This window comes from Empidonax traillii, unplaced genomic scaffold (assembly GCF_003031625.1).
Source record: "Empidonax traillii isolate 1590-97213 ecotype Southwest subspecies unplaced genomic scaffold, ASM303162v1 scaffold333:size665630, whole genome shotgun sequence".
NCBI classification, from domain to species: Eukaryota; Metazoa; Chordata; class Aves; order Passeriformes; family Tyrannidae; genus Empidonax; species Empidonax traillii.
In genome coordinates this window covers 296,432-314,063 of record NW_020955526.1, presented here as the reverse complement: position 1 = coordinate 314,063, position 17,632 = coordinate 296,432, and the positions used below count along the sequence as shown (strand labels likewise).

The following is a 17,632-nucleotide window of genomic DNA, read 5'->3' as shown; positions in this document are numbered from 1 at the left end:
AGTCTGAAGGGAGAAATGCCTACATCAGCCAACCAGAAGCATTGACCTGAGATACCACCCTTATTTAGCCAATTTATGCTGCAAGTAGGTTCGTCTGTCCACTCATTCACAGCCCTTTAGCTTCTCATAAAACTGATTTGGCTCATCTCTACTGTGCTTTATCCTTTAAAACACAAAACGAGGGTACACTCTACTAAGAAGTAGGCTGGCGCAGTCGATCCAAGTGAAGAAAATGCAAAGCTATTTCCCTGTTTCAAACTAAAGTTGGTCTTTTTCTTTTCCTTTTCTTATTTTTAATTTCTTTTAGGTGTGTGCTTTAATCTAAGAGCTATCAGTCATTTGATTTCTCTTGCTAAAGGTGTCCTGCTTTGCAGGAAAGGATCCAAAATTAACGAGGGCAAATAAAGGGTGCAAAATGCAGGGAATATGACTGGATTATTAAAGTCCTGGTGTCTGCTCCCAGAGTTGTTTCATCGAGTGTTTCATATAAAAATGCAAAAGAATTCCTCTGAGGAGAACCTGGAGCATAGGTTTCCCCCCGCTCAAGAAATTGTCTAGTTCCTAGACTTGACTCCCATGGCTAGAGAGAGAGGCATATCACAGCTCTTTCATTCTTTTAGTACAGTGAAACAGCTTCAAGGGGGTGAGCAGCAAGCTTATAGCTTGAAGGTGGGAAATGAGAGATGAAGGTTTGAACCCTTGGAGGCAGAAGGCGGAATAGTGGCTTAATGCAAAAGTAAGTGAAATTCCATGTTATATGGAATGTCAGATTAGAGGAGATCAATGGCTCCATGGTTTAAAAGAAAATAAACATAATTAAAGGGTTTGATCATATATTATGTGTTAAGTTCAAACTCTTATGAAATCATGGTGATTAAACACTAAAGAATTAATCAGAATCAATGTCTGTCAAATTGTGTTTTCTCTCTTAACACCTTGGTATTCCTTTAAAGTACAGAAAAAAAGAATATTAAACCCATTTAAACCCCACTTTTATTCAATTTCTTTGTATTCGCAGCAAAATAATTTCACAGAACTAGGCCTAATTATATTTCAGGGTCACCCAGTAGGATTCCTAATGTTTATTGCTCACAAAAAAAATATGCTGCAATCACAGTTTTAATTCCTTCATTATGCAGATCTAGACACAGTAGTCCCAAAAACTTTCTTATTAAATCTGCAGGAACCAAGATAGCTATCCCTAAAGTCAGCTCAGAGCTGAATAAATATTTTCATGATTTTGTTTTCTCCATGTTTATTATGGAAAAAATTGCTTCTTGAAGAGAAATAAAAAAAAAAAAAAAGGGATTTTAAAATGTGTCCAAAGAACTGAGAAATAGACATTTAGCCTGCAAACACAGTAGTTCTCTACAGATAGCGGGATTTTGCCACCAAATGTTTTCTTATATTAGGTCTCCACCTTTTCTCCCATGCTGCCTAATCTTCAAATCATAGAATGATTTGGGTTGGAAGTGACCTTTAAAGCTCAACCTGTGCTAGATGCAGGGACATCCTCAGCTAGATCAGATTGCTCAGAGCAGTGTCTAACCTGCTCCTCGATGTTCCGAGGGACGGAGCATCCACCCTCTCTCTGGGCAACCTATGCCAGTGTTTCACCGTCCTCATAGTAACAAACTTTGTCCTTGTATCTGCTCTAAATCTACTCTATTTTAGTGTAAAACCATAACCCCTTCTCGTATTGCAACAAGCCCTGCTAAAAAAGTTTGCCCTCATCTTTCTTGTAGCCCCCCTTTAGGCACTGGAATGCTGCTGGAAGGTCTCAATGTAGCCTCCCCTTCTGCAGAGTGAAGCCCAGCTCTCTCAGCCTGTCTACATAGGAGAGGTGATCCAGCCCTCTGAGCATCTTTGGGGCCGCCTCTGGATTCGCTTCAACAGTCCTGTGTTTTTCCCGTGCTGAGGAGAGGACAGCCGGATGCAGTAATCCAGGATTCACCTTTTCTCAAGCCAAAAGCAGAGAGATCTTCACTTCATGGACGTTCAAGGGCAGGGTGAGCACTGCAGGTGCTGCCAAGAGCGATTCCTGCATACACAGGGCCGGCAGGTGTCAGTGCAGCTCACAAGCTGCCTGTTGCACGCTGGCACGAGCCCTCAGGAGGCACTGCCACCCTACAGACAACTCCCAGGTGAACCCAAGGAGCAGTTAAGCTATATTACGAGCTCCTTTTACATCAAGTGTTTCCTGCTGCCCCACACATACTGGATGCAAAAAATCATTCCCAGCTGTTGTCCAGGAGAACCCAAGGGGCACTGGGCTTTCCTGGACTATTTACAGAGTAAGATAATTGACTCATAGTCATATTTACATACCAACTACAGAAATTAATTTCTTTCCAAGCCTGGTTTGAATAGGGTCTTGACCAGCACTAGGGTTGGGAGGGAGCCATTGCTCAGATTAGTCCTTGGCTATTGTGCTGTTACCTGTGTACCCTGAATCCAGTGATCCGGATGCAGTCATTACATGTGGGATGGGCTGTTTATTAGGGAGGAGTGTGGGCAAAAATAAGGCACCACGGGGGCAGCAAAAAGTAAGTTCAAGAAGTGCAGTTGTCTATGCACAGTGGTAAAACTTGTCCCCAGACTTTGATCTGCAGCTAACAAAACACACCCAAGCACACACATACAATCCTCTGCAGACATTATAGGTAATTAAAAGCACTGTCAGAGGCTCTTTTCCATCCTTAAATTTTAAATAGATGATAATTTGTTAGTTTCTAAGAGCTCTTCTTCAAGCTCCTATTTTTCTTTTTATTGCAAATTTTAAAAAATTTTACACACTAAGTTAGCACTGAAACCTATATTTCTGTCTGAAAGCCAAAACTTTTATGTTGCCTGGCCCATACAAACATTCAGTAACTAAGCCATTCCAAAGCACCTGAACCACCCATCTCCTACCCCCAAGTGAAACCTTTTCATTCTCTGCCTCTCTTTCTACATGAATCCTTAATGACCTCCAGTCTACTCCTCTCAGGCCCGCAATTTCTGGTGGCTCAGGCCTGAAAATATTTCCTCTGGAAACAGAGTATAGTTACTCCTAAATCAGCCAGAAATATTCAGCAAAATTAGAAAGAGGTACTTCCTCTAAGGAGTAACACTGCATGGTAAGTCACTAAGAACTCAGTTAATACTACCTGAATAGAAAAAATCATGCACACCTCTCCCCCCCCAGTACCTGTTACAATGGCACTGCAGCATTTTGCCCACCTGGCACGGAAGGCCTGTCTGCCTTAACAGAGTGTGCCAGCAAGAGCACATGTGCCCAGCACAAGGCAGAGGCAGGCTGAGCTCAGCCTGCATCTCATCTTCCAAACTGCATGGGCAGAAATACGGTGCCATTTCTACAGCACTCAAAAACAAACCTTGATTCACCACAGGGCAGATGTAACACATGCCACAGCTGCTGGCCCAGAAGGCAAGGATTATTCCTTGGCACCATCCAACAAAGAAAATACTAATGTAGCTTCAGGTGTTCTCCTATGCATTCACCAACCTCAAAGGTCACAAAAAGCTTCAAAATATTCAGAATGTCTTAGGCAAGGCAAGTTATACACAGAAGATAAGCATTTTATTTATTATTTTTTGTATTTATTTTGTTTAATTCGTGACAGAAAGGTAGTATACACAGGAACACATAATTCCAAACGAATGAAACTGGTTCTTTGTCACCCTCGTGGATTAAAAATAATCACAGTAATCAATGACACAGTATAAACAAATACAGAAACACATTTAGGAAATTCAACCATTAGGAAATAAACAATAGGTTCAAACTAAATTTACCAAAAAAAATCACTATTACACAAAGCAGTGTGTGTTCAGCATTATGCTTGCCCTAAAACAAATACAAAAACTCACCTAACTTCCCACACCTAAACCTCCACATCATTAATAAATGACTGCAGCTTCTCCTACTTACAAGAAAAATGCTATTACAGCTGAAGTTGGGGACAAGAGACATACACACTAAAGAAAGAAGACTGGGCATAAAATACACAGCCAGACATCCCAGCAACTTACTCTAATGATCATCACATCTGTGTAACACACTTCTGAAAATCTGCATCAACAGTGGCAACAAGACATTCTCTGTATTTACAGGTACAGTACAATCCCAAAAATGCTTTCAATTATCTAGTTTTTCCTCAAAGCACTTTGAGAATCAGATCTTCAGGAACAGAAATACTGTGATGAGCTAGTCTCTTTACAAGCTAAAAAAACACACATATTCTTGCAAATAAATCTAACATTTGGAATTTACAGAGCATACAAATAGTACACACATAGTTGTTTTTCTTATCATTCATCATTTCTAGGCTCCATTTTGTAACATTAGGTAAGCAACATTCTACAACTACATATAAGTTAAAGCACAGTATACATTAGAAAAAAAAATCTAACTTAAATTATGTGAGTTGTGTATTAATGTACACAACAGGACTAAATTTAGGGTATCCAAATGATTTTTAAAAAGAAGAGACACTCAAGCACTTACTTTCCCAACTGAAAGACAGCCAAAAGTTAGAGTCAGAATTAACTAACCCTTAAGTGTCAGTGCCTCTAGATGAAAATTATTACTTGGCACTACAATGAACATAGCCCAGTGCAGCAAGTGCAGTCATCACTCAACATAAGTAACATTGCACAGTACAACTTTCATGTTTTATCCTAAGAGTAATCAGTATATCAAAGTATTGAGAAGATAAACTTTTTTAATTTTAGGTATGAAAACCTTGAAATTCTGCAATACAAAGAAAACAGTTGATCACAAACTGTTACAAAAACCCCTCTATTTAATCAATACATTAACATAAAATTTCAGGTATTTTAGATACCATTTAAGAAACTTTGCCTTACACATTTTCTGATTTGTTACTAATGGGCATTTTTCACTTGTACGCTGAAAATATTTACATGCTTGCTTTATGTATACTTCATCATCAGAGAAAACCTTGTAAAGATCAGTTGGCATTGTCTTACTTCTTATTTATTTGACTTTCCCAGACACATCTCCTTCTCTTAAAAAAAAAATTAGATTCTGCTTTCTAGATAAGAGCTTTCACCTTTTCATATTAAATACATCGTGATATGGGAAAGGGAAGGGGGAGGAGCAGGGGGTTGTGTGTTCTTAGATCTTGAATTAGATGTGTTGTCTATCATTAGGGCTGCATTCATTTTCTCATCAAAATTCAAACTATCGCAATACAAAAAAAAACCCTCACACTTCAGGCATCTTAATGCTTTATCTTTGTCCAAACAACTGAAGAAGAAGGGGAAAAATAAATAATCAGAAAAACAACTGACAAATTCTTACAATTTCAGAATGGATACTGAAAAAAAAAACCACCTTCTTAGATATACCCAGTATACCATCACTTTTCAATTCTGAAATATCCTCGTCTTACATAGAAGGAAAAAAGAAAAGGCTCTGAATGTTTCCCTTTAAAGTAAAAACAGTACCTTGATTTGACTAGGTGCTCGGAGAAAACTTCCTCTCCACATTCTGACACATGGGGAGGAGGAAGAAGGAGAGATATCAATGGAACACACACTCAGCAGAATGAATGACCCCAACTGTGATGCAACTCAGATACCAAGAGAACCTTGATGGGTCAATAGCATCTGTACACCAAGAGCTAGCTGACAACAACTTAATTCACATTTCTACCATAAATGGGGATCCAGGTTTCTAGATTATTAGTAGTAAACGTTCTCCTAATGAGAGAAACTCTTCTTACATGGAAACTTCGGAATCAGAAACAAAGAGAAGGATATGTTTGGCATCTTTGTTTTCTGAACATTCAAAACAAGGAGGAGACCACCACTGTAAAACAGACATTACTGCAAATAAAGTTTTACACATAAACAAACAAAACCTGCAAGAACATTCCAACAGAAAGGTTTGCTAAAGACACTGTTGTCTAAATATAACAAGAGATCTTAGATAAGAAAATATATATACCAAGAGCAGTATCTATATTTTTTTGCATTGAAGTAGTGCTTTCCTAACTGCACTCTATTCATTATTCAACTAACTCTTTTGACAGTATCTTCACACACTTCCCAGACTGCAGAACATCAGAATCACAAGTCTCAGCCACTGCTTCTGCTTGCAGATTTACTCTGTTTTTTTTTTTTTTTTACTCTGCATTATTACTTTGCTTTTCTTATCATCACAATGCTGAAAAAATCCCAATGTCTTCACGGTATTGTCCATCTTTCACAGGTTATTTTTTCTTTTAGTGTTGTGTGAACTCAGATCCTTTGTTAATGATACTCCAGCAGTCACTTTACTAGACTTCCTTATTTGAAACTATTATAGGTAGCCCTGTGCTTCAGACAGCTTTTCTCTTCTTTGCCTAACTTCTGTCAGCAAAATCAGAACTTTCATCGTAATTATAATCTGGTTCACAAAGGGAAGCACAGTAACTAGAATCTGGACACTCAGGCTGCAGATCTGTTTCTTCGGATTTAAGACTGTCAATTGGAATGGGGCAGCACCTACTTTGAGAGCAGACTGCATGGCCAGCAGCAATTAAGACATCAGCTAGACTGCTGTCATCGTACAGAATATCCACCTCTAATTTCATTTCAGAGCCATAGTGGATAAAATGAAATATCAGAAATGGTTTAAGAAGAAGCTTCTGAAACATAAGTATAGCTTCATCACTCCAGTGTTCCCCTTTGGCAGGAACCGCATCGTGCAAAGAGCAAGACTGTGCCAAGCGTGGCAAGTAAAACAGACTTTCTGGAATAACTTTAAGTTTATGGATGTCAGAGTAAGGAATGCTCTTCAGAAAGCCATAATCAATAAACATAAGAGCAACAGACTGACTCGTTACTTCACTAATTTCTACCCTGTACCACTCTGCATTCAGTCCAAACTTGATCAAGCAGCTGGCACCAGGGGTCACATGTTCCTCTGGGAGAGCTGGCAAGTTGTCAGGAACGTCAGAAAGCAGCGAGGACAACTTTTGCATGCAATCAAAGAAGACTTCAAACTGGACACTGAAGTTTGAAGGGTCAGTAACCGCAGTTGCAAACCCTGGATATGTTCTGCCACTTCGCAGCAGCATCCACATGACTGAATTTATCTTGAATGACGTACCAAGTTCCTCACAGTTTGTACTTCTGGATTTTTTTGGTCCAACAATTGTCTGACAATGGTTTAAGAACTTGTTCAAATACTCCTGAAACATAACTTCCCCTATTAAAATATCTACCTCCCAGATACCAGAGGATTTGAAAAACCTCAAAAATAAGATCCTTACTTCAGAATCCAGGAGTGCATTTAATACATGGTCAAACTGAATTTTCTTCACGTTTTTAAACCAAATCCATTTACAAAACACAGCTTGTTTAGGAACATTTTTCATCTCATCACTGAGAATCTTCGCCTTATTTAAGGGCACCATTTCACACATGCCATAATCCATGAAAAAAACTAGCATTAACTTCTCCCTGACAAATTTCTCTATCACTTTCGATCGATACCACCTAAAGTTCTTTTCAGATTGTATCATGCATTCCAGTCCTTTTTCAATGTCATCCTCTCTAAGCAAGTCACTTCTCTGTGCTTCTTTATCAAGCATTATATTTAACTCATGGAGTATTTGCAAATTTGTAACTAACTGTACATAAAATTCTCCAGTCTCTGAAATATTAACCACTTCTGCTGCTTCTACTTGTCCAAAATTTATAACTTGATGAAGGATATTTAAGGGAGGTTGGGAAGTATTTTTTATTCTAACAGCCTCAGTTTTACTTTGACCATCTAAACCATTCCCGCACTTTGTATCTTGAGGATTACAATTTTGGTTTGGCTTGTTGTAAGAATGACACATTTGTGCGTTTTGCCACCCTGCCCCATCTATTTCCTGCAGAAGGTCATTAGATACAGACTTTCCATCACAAATTATATCTATTTCCCATTGCTCTCCATGTTGCTGCAAGAACTTGCAAGTAACTAGCTTATTACTTAATTTTCTTGCTAAACAAGCAGCACTTTTCTTAGTCCAGCTATCACCAGGAACACTTTTTATACTGCTAAGAAAACAATGAGCACTAAACCTTGGCAGAGTTAAGAACTCTTCTGGAATTCTGCAGATTTTTGAGGAACTTACAACTTCAGCATTACCATAGTCAATAAACTCTACCTCAAAGGAGTTTCCTGATTTCAGAGTTTTAATAACTGCTCTGTAGTAAAAACAATCAGCCTCGTGTTCTGCAACTACGAGATCTCCTACCATGAGCTCATCCAAGGAATTTTCAAGACCCCTATTGTCCAAGCTTTCATTTAAATCATTTGCTAATTTTATTATTAGGTTTTCATCTTCTGCAAGGTGAACATAGAAACTTGACAGACTATTCATATGAGAAATATAAACTGCTGCTTCAGTATTCACCTGGATATCACGTTGAGGAAGACTGATTAATGTAGGTATATTTTTATTACTCCTTTCCTGATGACCTGTACAATGCAGTCTTTCATGATGAGAGTCAGAGAGAGCATTTACAGTTATTTCTTTTGAAGCTAAAGCAGAATGAGTGAGTGAGAGAGAAGTGGGTTCTCCAGTCAGAGGTTTTCTGTTCTCCAGAACAGCACTGGAAGTATTTCTAAAGCCTGGCTCTTTGCTGCTCTGTAAAGTTTGCTGCTTTAAGGATCCACTACGCAATTCTGGCGTGTTACATGCAGTTTCCTCTTCATCTCCAAAATTCTCTCCAGTATCTGTCTGGTCATAGTCATCATATACTTCGCATTTCACTTTGGTTTCCAATTTAGGTATTTCAGGATTTTTAACACTTACTTTATTAATTTCTTTGTCATCTCCTATGTGACATCTCACTGTTCCATACCTTCTAAATTGTCCCATACAGCTTTTCTGTGCCAACTCTTCCAATGCTTTTTCTTTAAGTTTTTGACTTACTTTGAGCTGACCATCATACAAATCCACAACAATCTTTCCATCTGGTTCTCTGGATAAGATTACAGCCTTCAGCAGTTTACCAAGAAATCTTTCCTCAAACCACCTAGTAATGCTTGCAGGAATTTTCCCCCCCCTAAAATCTGACAGACAGCATTTAACAGCTTGCATGGGTGTGAATAGTAGGTCAGTGGCAGAGTCTGGAATGGGCATCAACTGGTCTCTCTCTACCATACTCTTATTTCCAAAATCCACATAGTGAGCCCATACATAGGACGTCGATTCCACAGGAAAAGCCAAAGCTCTGTAAAAGAGACCATCTTCAAAATATCTCGCTATACATAATCGTGTATTACTGGTATTATACTTTGCATTATTCAACATTTTACTTAAGTCACTAATCCTCTTCATCAATGCCTCCACAGTTTCAGTGTTTCGATTAAGCTGACAGTAGAATTTTGAAAGACTATTTATGTGAGTTATATAAACCTCCTCCTCACCTCCAACTTTTATATTAAAAGATGAGTAGCAAAAACTATACAAAGAACCTAAAGATGCAAGGTTTCTCAGTCCAACACACTCAGACTGGGTGAGACCGCGTTCTCTGAGGAATTCCTCTGCACTAGTAAGTGGAGTTTGTAAGTCAACAACATTGCATAAACAGTTGGGGCTGACAAGAACAAGAGCATAAATGACACAAGTTAGAGGTCCTGCAGAAGAAGAAATGAAGTCTTCAAATTGTCTACGCACTTCTTCAGACCCACTGAGTGAGTCAGTCTGTAAGGGTACATTTTTAAGTCTACATCGAAATGCCTGACTTTCCAGAGTTAGGAAATCTGGAAGAACAGCCCGAAGATCTTTACGTAAAACTCTTTCTCGATAACCATAGTCTACAAAAACCACATCAACTTCATTTCTAGATACCTCCTGCACAACAGTTGCTCTGTACCACTTTCCATCTTTGGGACGTTTAACAATACAGGCAACCTGTCCAGTTTTGTAAGGACTGGTATGACCTTCATAGTAAATCTGAATTTTTCCCATTAGGTTACTTAGCTCTGGCAGTTTGCTTTGCAACTGACATGAAAAATCTGATGGGGAAAAAATGCAAGAACACACCACTTTAAAAACATCTCCTGGTTTAAACACAAATTCTTTATAAAGTAATTTTTCCTCACATACCGATTTACGCATTTTAGAGACAGCACCTTCTCCAAAACAGGATGGCACAACACATTTTCCGGGCATTGGAGACACACTTAATAATTTTTCCCTCTGCAGTATGTTTCCGTTTCCAGATATCTTACTTTTATGAATATTACCAGTGCTCTCTGCATTGATTTTTGATTTTTTACAGTTGTGCCTTTTTTGTGCTGACCTTAGAACAGAATCTGGTGCTTTTTCCCAGTATTCAGCATATCCAGCTTGAACCATACATGCAGCAACACTTCCTTGCTGCGAACCAATACTACACTGCACATTAACAATATACTTGTTGTTTTGCTTTCCAATGACATGAAGCAGCAGTACTTTGTCCAGCACTACACTTTTAAAGAAATCAGTTTCTTTTTTAACCCACACACCATCAACAGGAAACGTGCAAGCAAGGGAACAACCCATAGCTAAGGCTGGTAAATCAGAAAACTGAGGAAGCAATGTTTTCACATGGTGACAGGGTACTGTATCTGTATTTCCAAAATCCAGAAAATAAACAGTAATGTTTACATGAAGCACTTTTGTGACAACAGCCCGGTAATAACACCCATCTTTGCTATACCGGGCACAGCACAGCAACCCTGGTTTTGGCTTTTTAAGGACCATCTCATCAGCTCCACAGTGAGTGTATGTGTGGCCAATATTTGTCATCAAGGCCTCAAACTCATTCCGGTACCTACAAGTTTGAATCCAAAAGTCAGATGGGTTTATGATATGTACCACAAAAGCTTGATAGAAAGAATTAATTTGCATCTCTTCTCTTTTGCACTGGCTGGAGAAAGAAATATCTCGTTCAGGTAAGCAGGTTTTTGTATCTTTATTTCCAGTAAAATTCTTAACTGAATTGTATCTCTCAGGACATGGTTTGTAGTTTACAGCAATACTTGTGAGTTTTGTTTCCAAAAGTGAGACACATGGTGCAGCTGCCTCATTCGGGTTTTCGGGACGCGTAGTATTAATTCCAAGATCTTGTTTTTGCAGCGTAATATAATATAGGTGTTCCGTGTTATTGTATAAATCAACACGGACACACACAGAAGTTTGTCCTATCAAGGTCTGCATAAGTTCTTTCAGCTGAAATTTTATTTTTGTTTCATCCTGACTACCAAAACAAGACAGTGCACATGGAAACGAAATCATTGGTAATATCATGAACTCAGCTCTAAGTTTCTGAACACAACTAGGTGGCACAGCTTCAGTAACACCAAAATCCATAAACCAGACTTCCACGTGGTCAGAAAGAAGTTGTTTTATCACTCCTCTATGCCACTGCCCATTTTGCCTCTTGGCAGCACAAAGTAGCCCTAAACTATCACAAGATGTAGTATTTTCTCCAAGAGCTTCATAGTACAAATGCATAGATCTTGCCAAATCTTCCAGCTCTTTCTGCCACTTCTGCATCTGACAATAAAATTTATTTGGGCTTACTGCACCAGTTATTTTTACATTTTCTTTATTGCCAACAGGTAAACATGGAAAGAGTTCATCTGGAACATGACAAAAATCTGTTGGTTTCTCAGAATTATTTAAGGTAGACAACTCCCTGTCTGGATACTTCTGTTTCAATAATTCTGGCATTCTCTTACAAACCACTCCTTGGGGTAATGCTCTTAAAGTTTCTACAATAAGACAAAATGAATCTCCATCAATAAATTTACCTAACTTCCGTTCAAGAACATCAGTAATAATCTTTGGCACTTCTAGAATAAACAGCCGGTGTGGTATAACAGCCTTCACGTGTCCTGTAATCTGTAATCCCACCAGAGATGAAAAATAGTTAATGGCATTTGGACCCCATTTTTCTCCAAGAGGAAGTATGCTTGCAAAAACACCCGAAACCACCTTTGGAGGCAGCTGAAACAATTCATCACAAGCAGCAGCAACATGTGTTTCCTCAACTGCCAACACATATCCAGCGTCTATAAGAAAAGCCTCACAGATAGTCCCTTTCTTTCCCAGAACTCTTCCTCTGTGCCATTCTCCTTCTTTGTCTTCCACCAAACAAGATCCACCAACGCAAACATTCTCTCTTACTTTGAACACACGCTGTATTTCATTCTGCAGTATGTAATAGTCAGGCTCACACCCTCTGTTGTGTTGAGCATGGAACATTACAACCAAGCACTCAGGATGGCATTCTATGTGAGTTATCTCCAATTTCACATCTCTTTGGTCTGGTAAAGGAGTCAGAGATTCCATCCTGTCTGCAAAGAAAAAAAGTATGATCATTCTGATCATTTTCCATACTTTTTCTTTGCAACTAATTACTTACGTGGCATTTGTTTTCAAAATCTTTTAACAGCATGTTTTTAAAATTTTGATTAAAATATATGCTAAACATTTTAGAACTTCATGTTTTATGCAACTGGGATACACTTGACACAATTCCCTTTGAAACACAGATAACATGAAAAAAGTACCTCTGGATTCACTCCTGTGGCTACAGGCTAATTTTATCACTTGAGATTAATTTCTAACCAAAAGGCTGCTCCCAGAATAACAGAGAGAATTTAAGATTATATCACAAAACTGGAGGGACAAGGGAGGTAAAGGACATGCAGGAATGCAGAATCTGATAAAAGACAGAGGAGCAGGAAGACTGTATTACTTCTCAAAGAGAAAAGAGTGGAAAGCAATTCCTGTCATTTCTGTAACATCTGCTCATCTCAACTGCTACTTGCATCCAGTAAATTTAACTGCAAATCTCTCCAAAGGAGAGGCAATTCAGTGCTTCATTGCACTGGAACTGCAGCTACAAAGAGACCTTACCCACAGAAGTACTTCCAATTTGTTTTTCTTTCTTTTTAGGATGTCGATGACCAATCCCTTACTCACCCTGCTTTTTCTGTCTAAATCACTTGTTCAAATCACTGACATCTTATAACTCTGTGCTTTACTGTTTACTTACTCTGGCTTCCTCTATTCTATCATTTATAGCAATAGCATATTTTAAATTCTCATGACTGAAAGAACATACTAAGCACATCATCATGTGCAACACTTCTGCACTTCCCATCAAGTAACAATTGTGCCGGCTGTGTTTTGTACTGTCTCAGCGTTCCAATTCTGACAGTTTAAATATCTCCAAAACCTTCAGATACTTTTCTGATCTTTATCTATAATCTGGTCTTTAAACTCAGTTTCCAGTTCAATTCAGAAGTCAATAACTCAATGGATCTGTGATTTTACATTGTCTAAAAATGCTGTCCATGACCATAATTTCATCAAGTAATTCCCTTAAATAAACCTCTATTCTAACAGAGTAATTAGAGGTGGACAACAACAAATGCAAAGACAGCGGATGGACTGGACAAAAATCTTGATTTATGAATTTTTATGTAAAGCTGAAAGTTAAACTTTCAGCAACAAATTATTAGGGTAAGATCCTCCTCAGCCTGCAAAAAATCTTCAGTGGAACTGCCATGAGAGTTTTCAGCATAAGCACACACAAAGTTCTCCTCAGAACAAATACTGATCCCTATCATTTTACTCCCACAAGAAAATAATAAAACACCCCTAGTAAATAAATGACTACTCCTACTATAAAGCAGAAGGACAAAGACATCACATCTAGAAACAACAAAAAAAACCCACCAAAATTCCAAAAACCCCTCACAGTAAAAGTAGTACCAAACCCAGATCTGCCAAATACCTGCTCCAACGAGGCCCTTTTTTATCACTCTTCCCTGTAACAGAAAGCTAAATTCTGGGGTTTTTTTAATGAAGGAAAACAGCCTTCAGGGAAGGGTTCTCTCTGCCTGGAATAAACACCTAATCACTACAGATAATCAAACTTTTCAAGGACCATCACTGATGCTCTGAGGCCTTTTCTTTTTCCTTCACTGAAGCCTAGCCCTGCCTGCATAAACACACAAAAAAAAAATAAAACAATTTGCGCATCAACATTTGCTTGCCTGTTACTACAGCCCAAATAATAGCAGCACACTGATACAGTCACATTTCTACAGTTTACAAAATGGCCTTTTGGTATTTACTTACCTTTCCACACTTAAGGCTTACGCATTAAGAAGACACCTTCTAAAGGAAATGCAGCCCATTATTAAAAACTCCGCATCTCTCTACAAGGAAAGATGGTGGAAAAAAATCATTAGGATGGTAGAAAATCATTAGAGAATCATAACTAAATTTCTTTACTACTTCTCTTATCAAAAGTAGCCCTGAGGATGAAGTCTTGGGGGTGTTTGTTCACAAGAAGCTCAAAATGAGTCAGCACTCTGTGTCTGCAGTCAAAAGCACCATGGGGGGAAGGCAGAGGAAGGGGATTCTCCCGCTCTGCCCTGCCCCACTGAGACCCCACCTGCAGTGCTGCAACCAGGTCTGGGAACCTCAGCACAGCAAAGATGTGGACACATTAGAGAGGATCCAGAGGAGGCCACAAAGATGAACAGAGGGCTGGAGCACCTCTTCCACTGAGACAGGCTGAGGGAGCTGGGGCTGTTCAGCCTGGAAAAGAGAAGGCTCCAGGGAGACCTTACAGCACCTTCAAGTACCTAAAGGGGCTACAAGAGAGCTGGAGAGGAACTTTTATAAGGGCACAGAGCAATAGGACAAGGGGAAATAGCTCCAAATTGAAAGAGAGCAGTTTTTGATTAGACATTAGGAAGAAATTCTTTACTATGAGGGTGCCCAGAGAAGATGTGGATGCCCCATTCCTGAAGTGTTCAAGGTCAGCCTGGCAGAGGCTTTGAGCAACCTGCTCTAATGAAAGGTGTCCCTGCCCATGGAAGGGAGTTGGAACTGGATTATCTTTAAGGTCTCTTCCATCCCAAACCATTCTGTGATTCTCTAAATCCTCCTCCTGCCCAACAAACACACCCTGTAAGAAAGAATTCCTCAAACCTACCTTAACTACAACCTTGAAATTACTAAAAATGATAAAATAATTTAAAAAAACAAATAAATAAACAAAAAAAAACTAATACAAAACTGAATCCACCTTCGTAAAAGCATGGTCTGACCACTCTTTTTCCACTGCAGCTCAAAAACCACCCCAGTCAGAGAAATACCACGCAGGTATCTACCACCTACTTTCTAAGCAGGAGCGGCCACTCAGTTATTTTTGCTTGCAACGCTTTAGCCACCAAAACGCATATTGTATCACACACCACCTACCATACAGGCAACTCGTGGCACAACAAAAGGGTCTTTAAACGCAACCAAGCGCAGAGCAGGACGGACACGTTCCGGAGCAGCCGCCCTGCCCGGGACTGTCTGACGCCGCGCTCACCTGAGAGGAGCCCGCACGGAGTCGGGCACGGCCCCGCGCCGCGCGGACGCTGCCACCGACAGGCGAGACCCGAGAGCGAAGACCGGCACCCCTGAGCAGCTGCCGCGGCTTCCTCGGCGCTCACGGGCGAGGCAGCACCGTGCGAGGACCGGGAGCGCCAGGCGGGACCAGCAACCACAGCCCCGCGGCAAGATGGCGGCGCGGCCGGCACACGCTGCCCGGCAACGCGCGTGCGCGGCGGCACCGCCCGCGCCCTTCGCGCCTCTCGTGAGGAGGACGCGGCGGGACGGGAGGGCCGCGGTTCGAGTCCCGCCTTTCCGCCTGGGGGCGGCGCGGCCTCGTTGGGTTTCTGTATGAAGGTGTGCCGCCTTTTGTTGTTTGTGGGTTTTGGTTGTTTAGATGTTATTTTTCCGTTGTGCTTTCACGTTGCAGTTGTCATTCTTGAGGCGTTTCCCTAAATTTTGAGTAAAGTGCCTGTGGGCTTGTTGGTCTCCTGTGGCTGCCTAAAGAGGACTGGAGAGCTCCTGTTCTTTCCCACTGGCAGAAAGAAATTCTCCAGGCTGTGAAAAGTACATCTTAACAGGGCGCAAATTGCTGCCTCACTTGCTTTTGAGGCATGCCTGGCCATATATATATATTTTTTTTTTTTTTTTTTGAGGGAGGAAGTTGTTTGGGAACGGTGTTGGTTTGGTTTACTTTTTGGGTTTTTTTTTCTTTTTTTTTTTACAAAGAGTACAGGTTTAGGTGATCACATCAAGAAAACTTGATTTGCTGTATAGTCCTACAAACATTAACATGCTGGTGTGTCTATAACTGATGGCACTCTTTAAAAAAGAGTTCACCTGTGTATAATAATTTCTAAGGGTTTACTTTCAATTTTTACCCTTCCCCCCCTCCCCCCAGCTGGTCAGGATTGCTGAACCATAGTTACCCTTTGCAAAATTAAGAGAGAAAAGCTGGGTTTACAATACTTGGAGATGTAGTAATTTCCAAATACAGCTAATATGTTTAAGTCTGTATAATATACATATAAAGTGGCATTGTAGCTACTTGGATTAACCCTGACAGGAACTCTTATTTTGATTTTGTGTGTAAGTGGTTATGTTTATTATGTTCAAGCATTTGTAAGAGCTACTCAGAACAAAAGTCATACAGGTTTGTCACTAATTGAACTTCAACTTTATATTTCTGGATGATGTCTAATTTATTCTTGCATTCTTATGTTGGTCAACAGAATATCACTACTGGAAAACGCCAATTTCTAATTACTTTGGTTTTTTTTTTTTTCCTGGTCTGTTTACTTCTTTAGCAGAAAATAACATTGTACACACTCATTCTGAACTGTAAAGCTGTTTATTTTCCTAATGCAACACATTAATGTCCTGTGCACTCCTCTCTGTACCCAGGCTTCCCATTTTGGACTCAGTCCATATCATCTTTTTTGTGTGTGTATTCCTTTTTTTATTATTATTTTTGTCCCCTTAGGTAACAGCAGCACGCTTTGGGGTTTGAATTTATGTACTCTTCTTTATGCAGCTCCTCCAGAAGGCCTTCCCACAGAAAGCATCTTACCCTCAGCAGGTACCCCTTTACAGAAGGTGCAGACTTCAAGCAGCTTTTCTAGTCATATAAGTAAATGGGTCTGTAACATTTCCATTCTGGAATGGCAAATAATTTATCTCCTTAGTGTATGCCACACATTTATTTATTCATTAAGAGAACTGTTTACTTGAGGGGCTACATTCTGTATTGGTGTACTGGTTGGGCTTAAGTGGGTTGTCTTTTAAGACTATTCCAAATTTACATTTGCGTGAGTACACATCTCATTACAAGAAAACTATTCTAAAGAGATGGATATCCAGTGTATCTAAAGGCTTTGGAGAACCTTGCCAAACATCTAAGCATACTTGTGTCACTTTGAACAAAAAAGATAAAATACCAGTGTTTTTAGCATAGCAGTAGACTGCTGAAAACTGTACAATACTGAAATTTTCTGTTCTCTAAGGTGCTTTGAAGCTCCAGCTGAATTTATCTATGTAGTTGGTGTTAGATGATAATTAACATACTCTAGCAAGTTTTTATTTCACTGACAGAAATAAAATACAGTTGAAAAAGAATTTTGTTGTGTGAGGCTTTGTTCTTAACAAATCTTGACTAAGACAAAACCCCAAAAGTGAACCTCAGGTTGTTCTTTGTATGAAACTACTGAACAAGAAACACACTTCATGTG

General features: G+C 39.6%; 1 protein-coding gene across 3 annotated transcripts in view; it reads right to left on the bottom strand.

The window, feature by feature from the left end:
* Window positions 1–15,580, bottom strand: part of TDRD15 (tudor domain containing 15) — a 158,053-nt gene extending 142,473 nt beyond the window's left edge. For 2 of the 3 annotated variants that reach the window (XR_003572108.1, XR_003572109.1), the window contains exons 1-2: window positions 15,403–15,580; window positions 14,154–14,233 (exon numbers count right to left, since the gene is read on the bottom strand). Coding sequence is in view for 1 of the 3 variants with exons in the window: in XM_027891851.1 (XP_027747652.1) it covers window positions 6,375–12,353 (5,979 nt within the window). In the remaining 2 variants the exon portion in view is untranslated. Of the gene's footprint in view, window positions 1–6,164; window positions 12,359–14,153; window positions 14,234–15,402 lie in introns of those variants that run through there. The other variant, XM_027891851.1, reaches the window with a different exon arrangement.
* Between the last annotated feature and the right edge of the window lie 2,052 nt (window positions 15,581–17,632).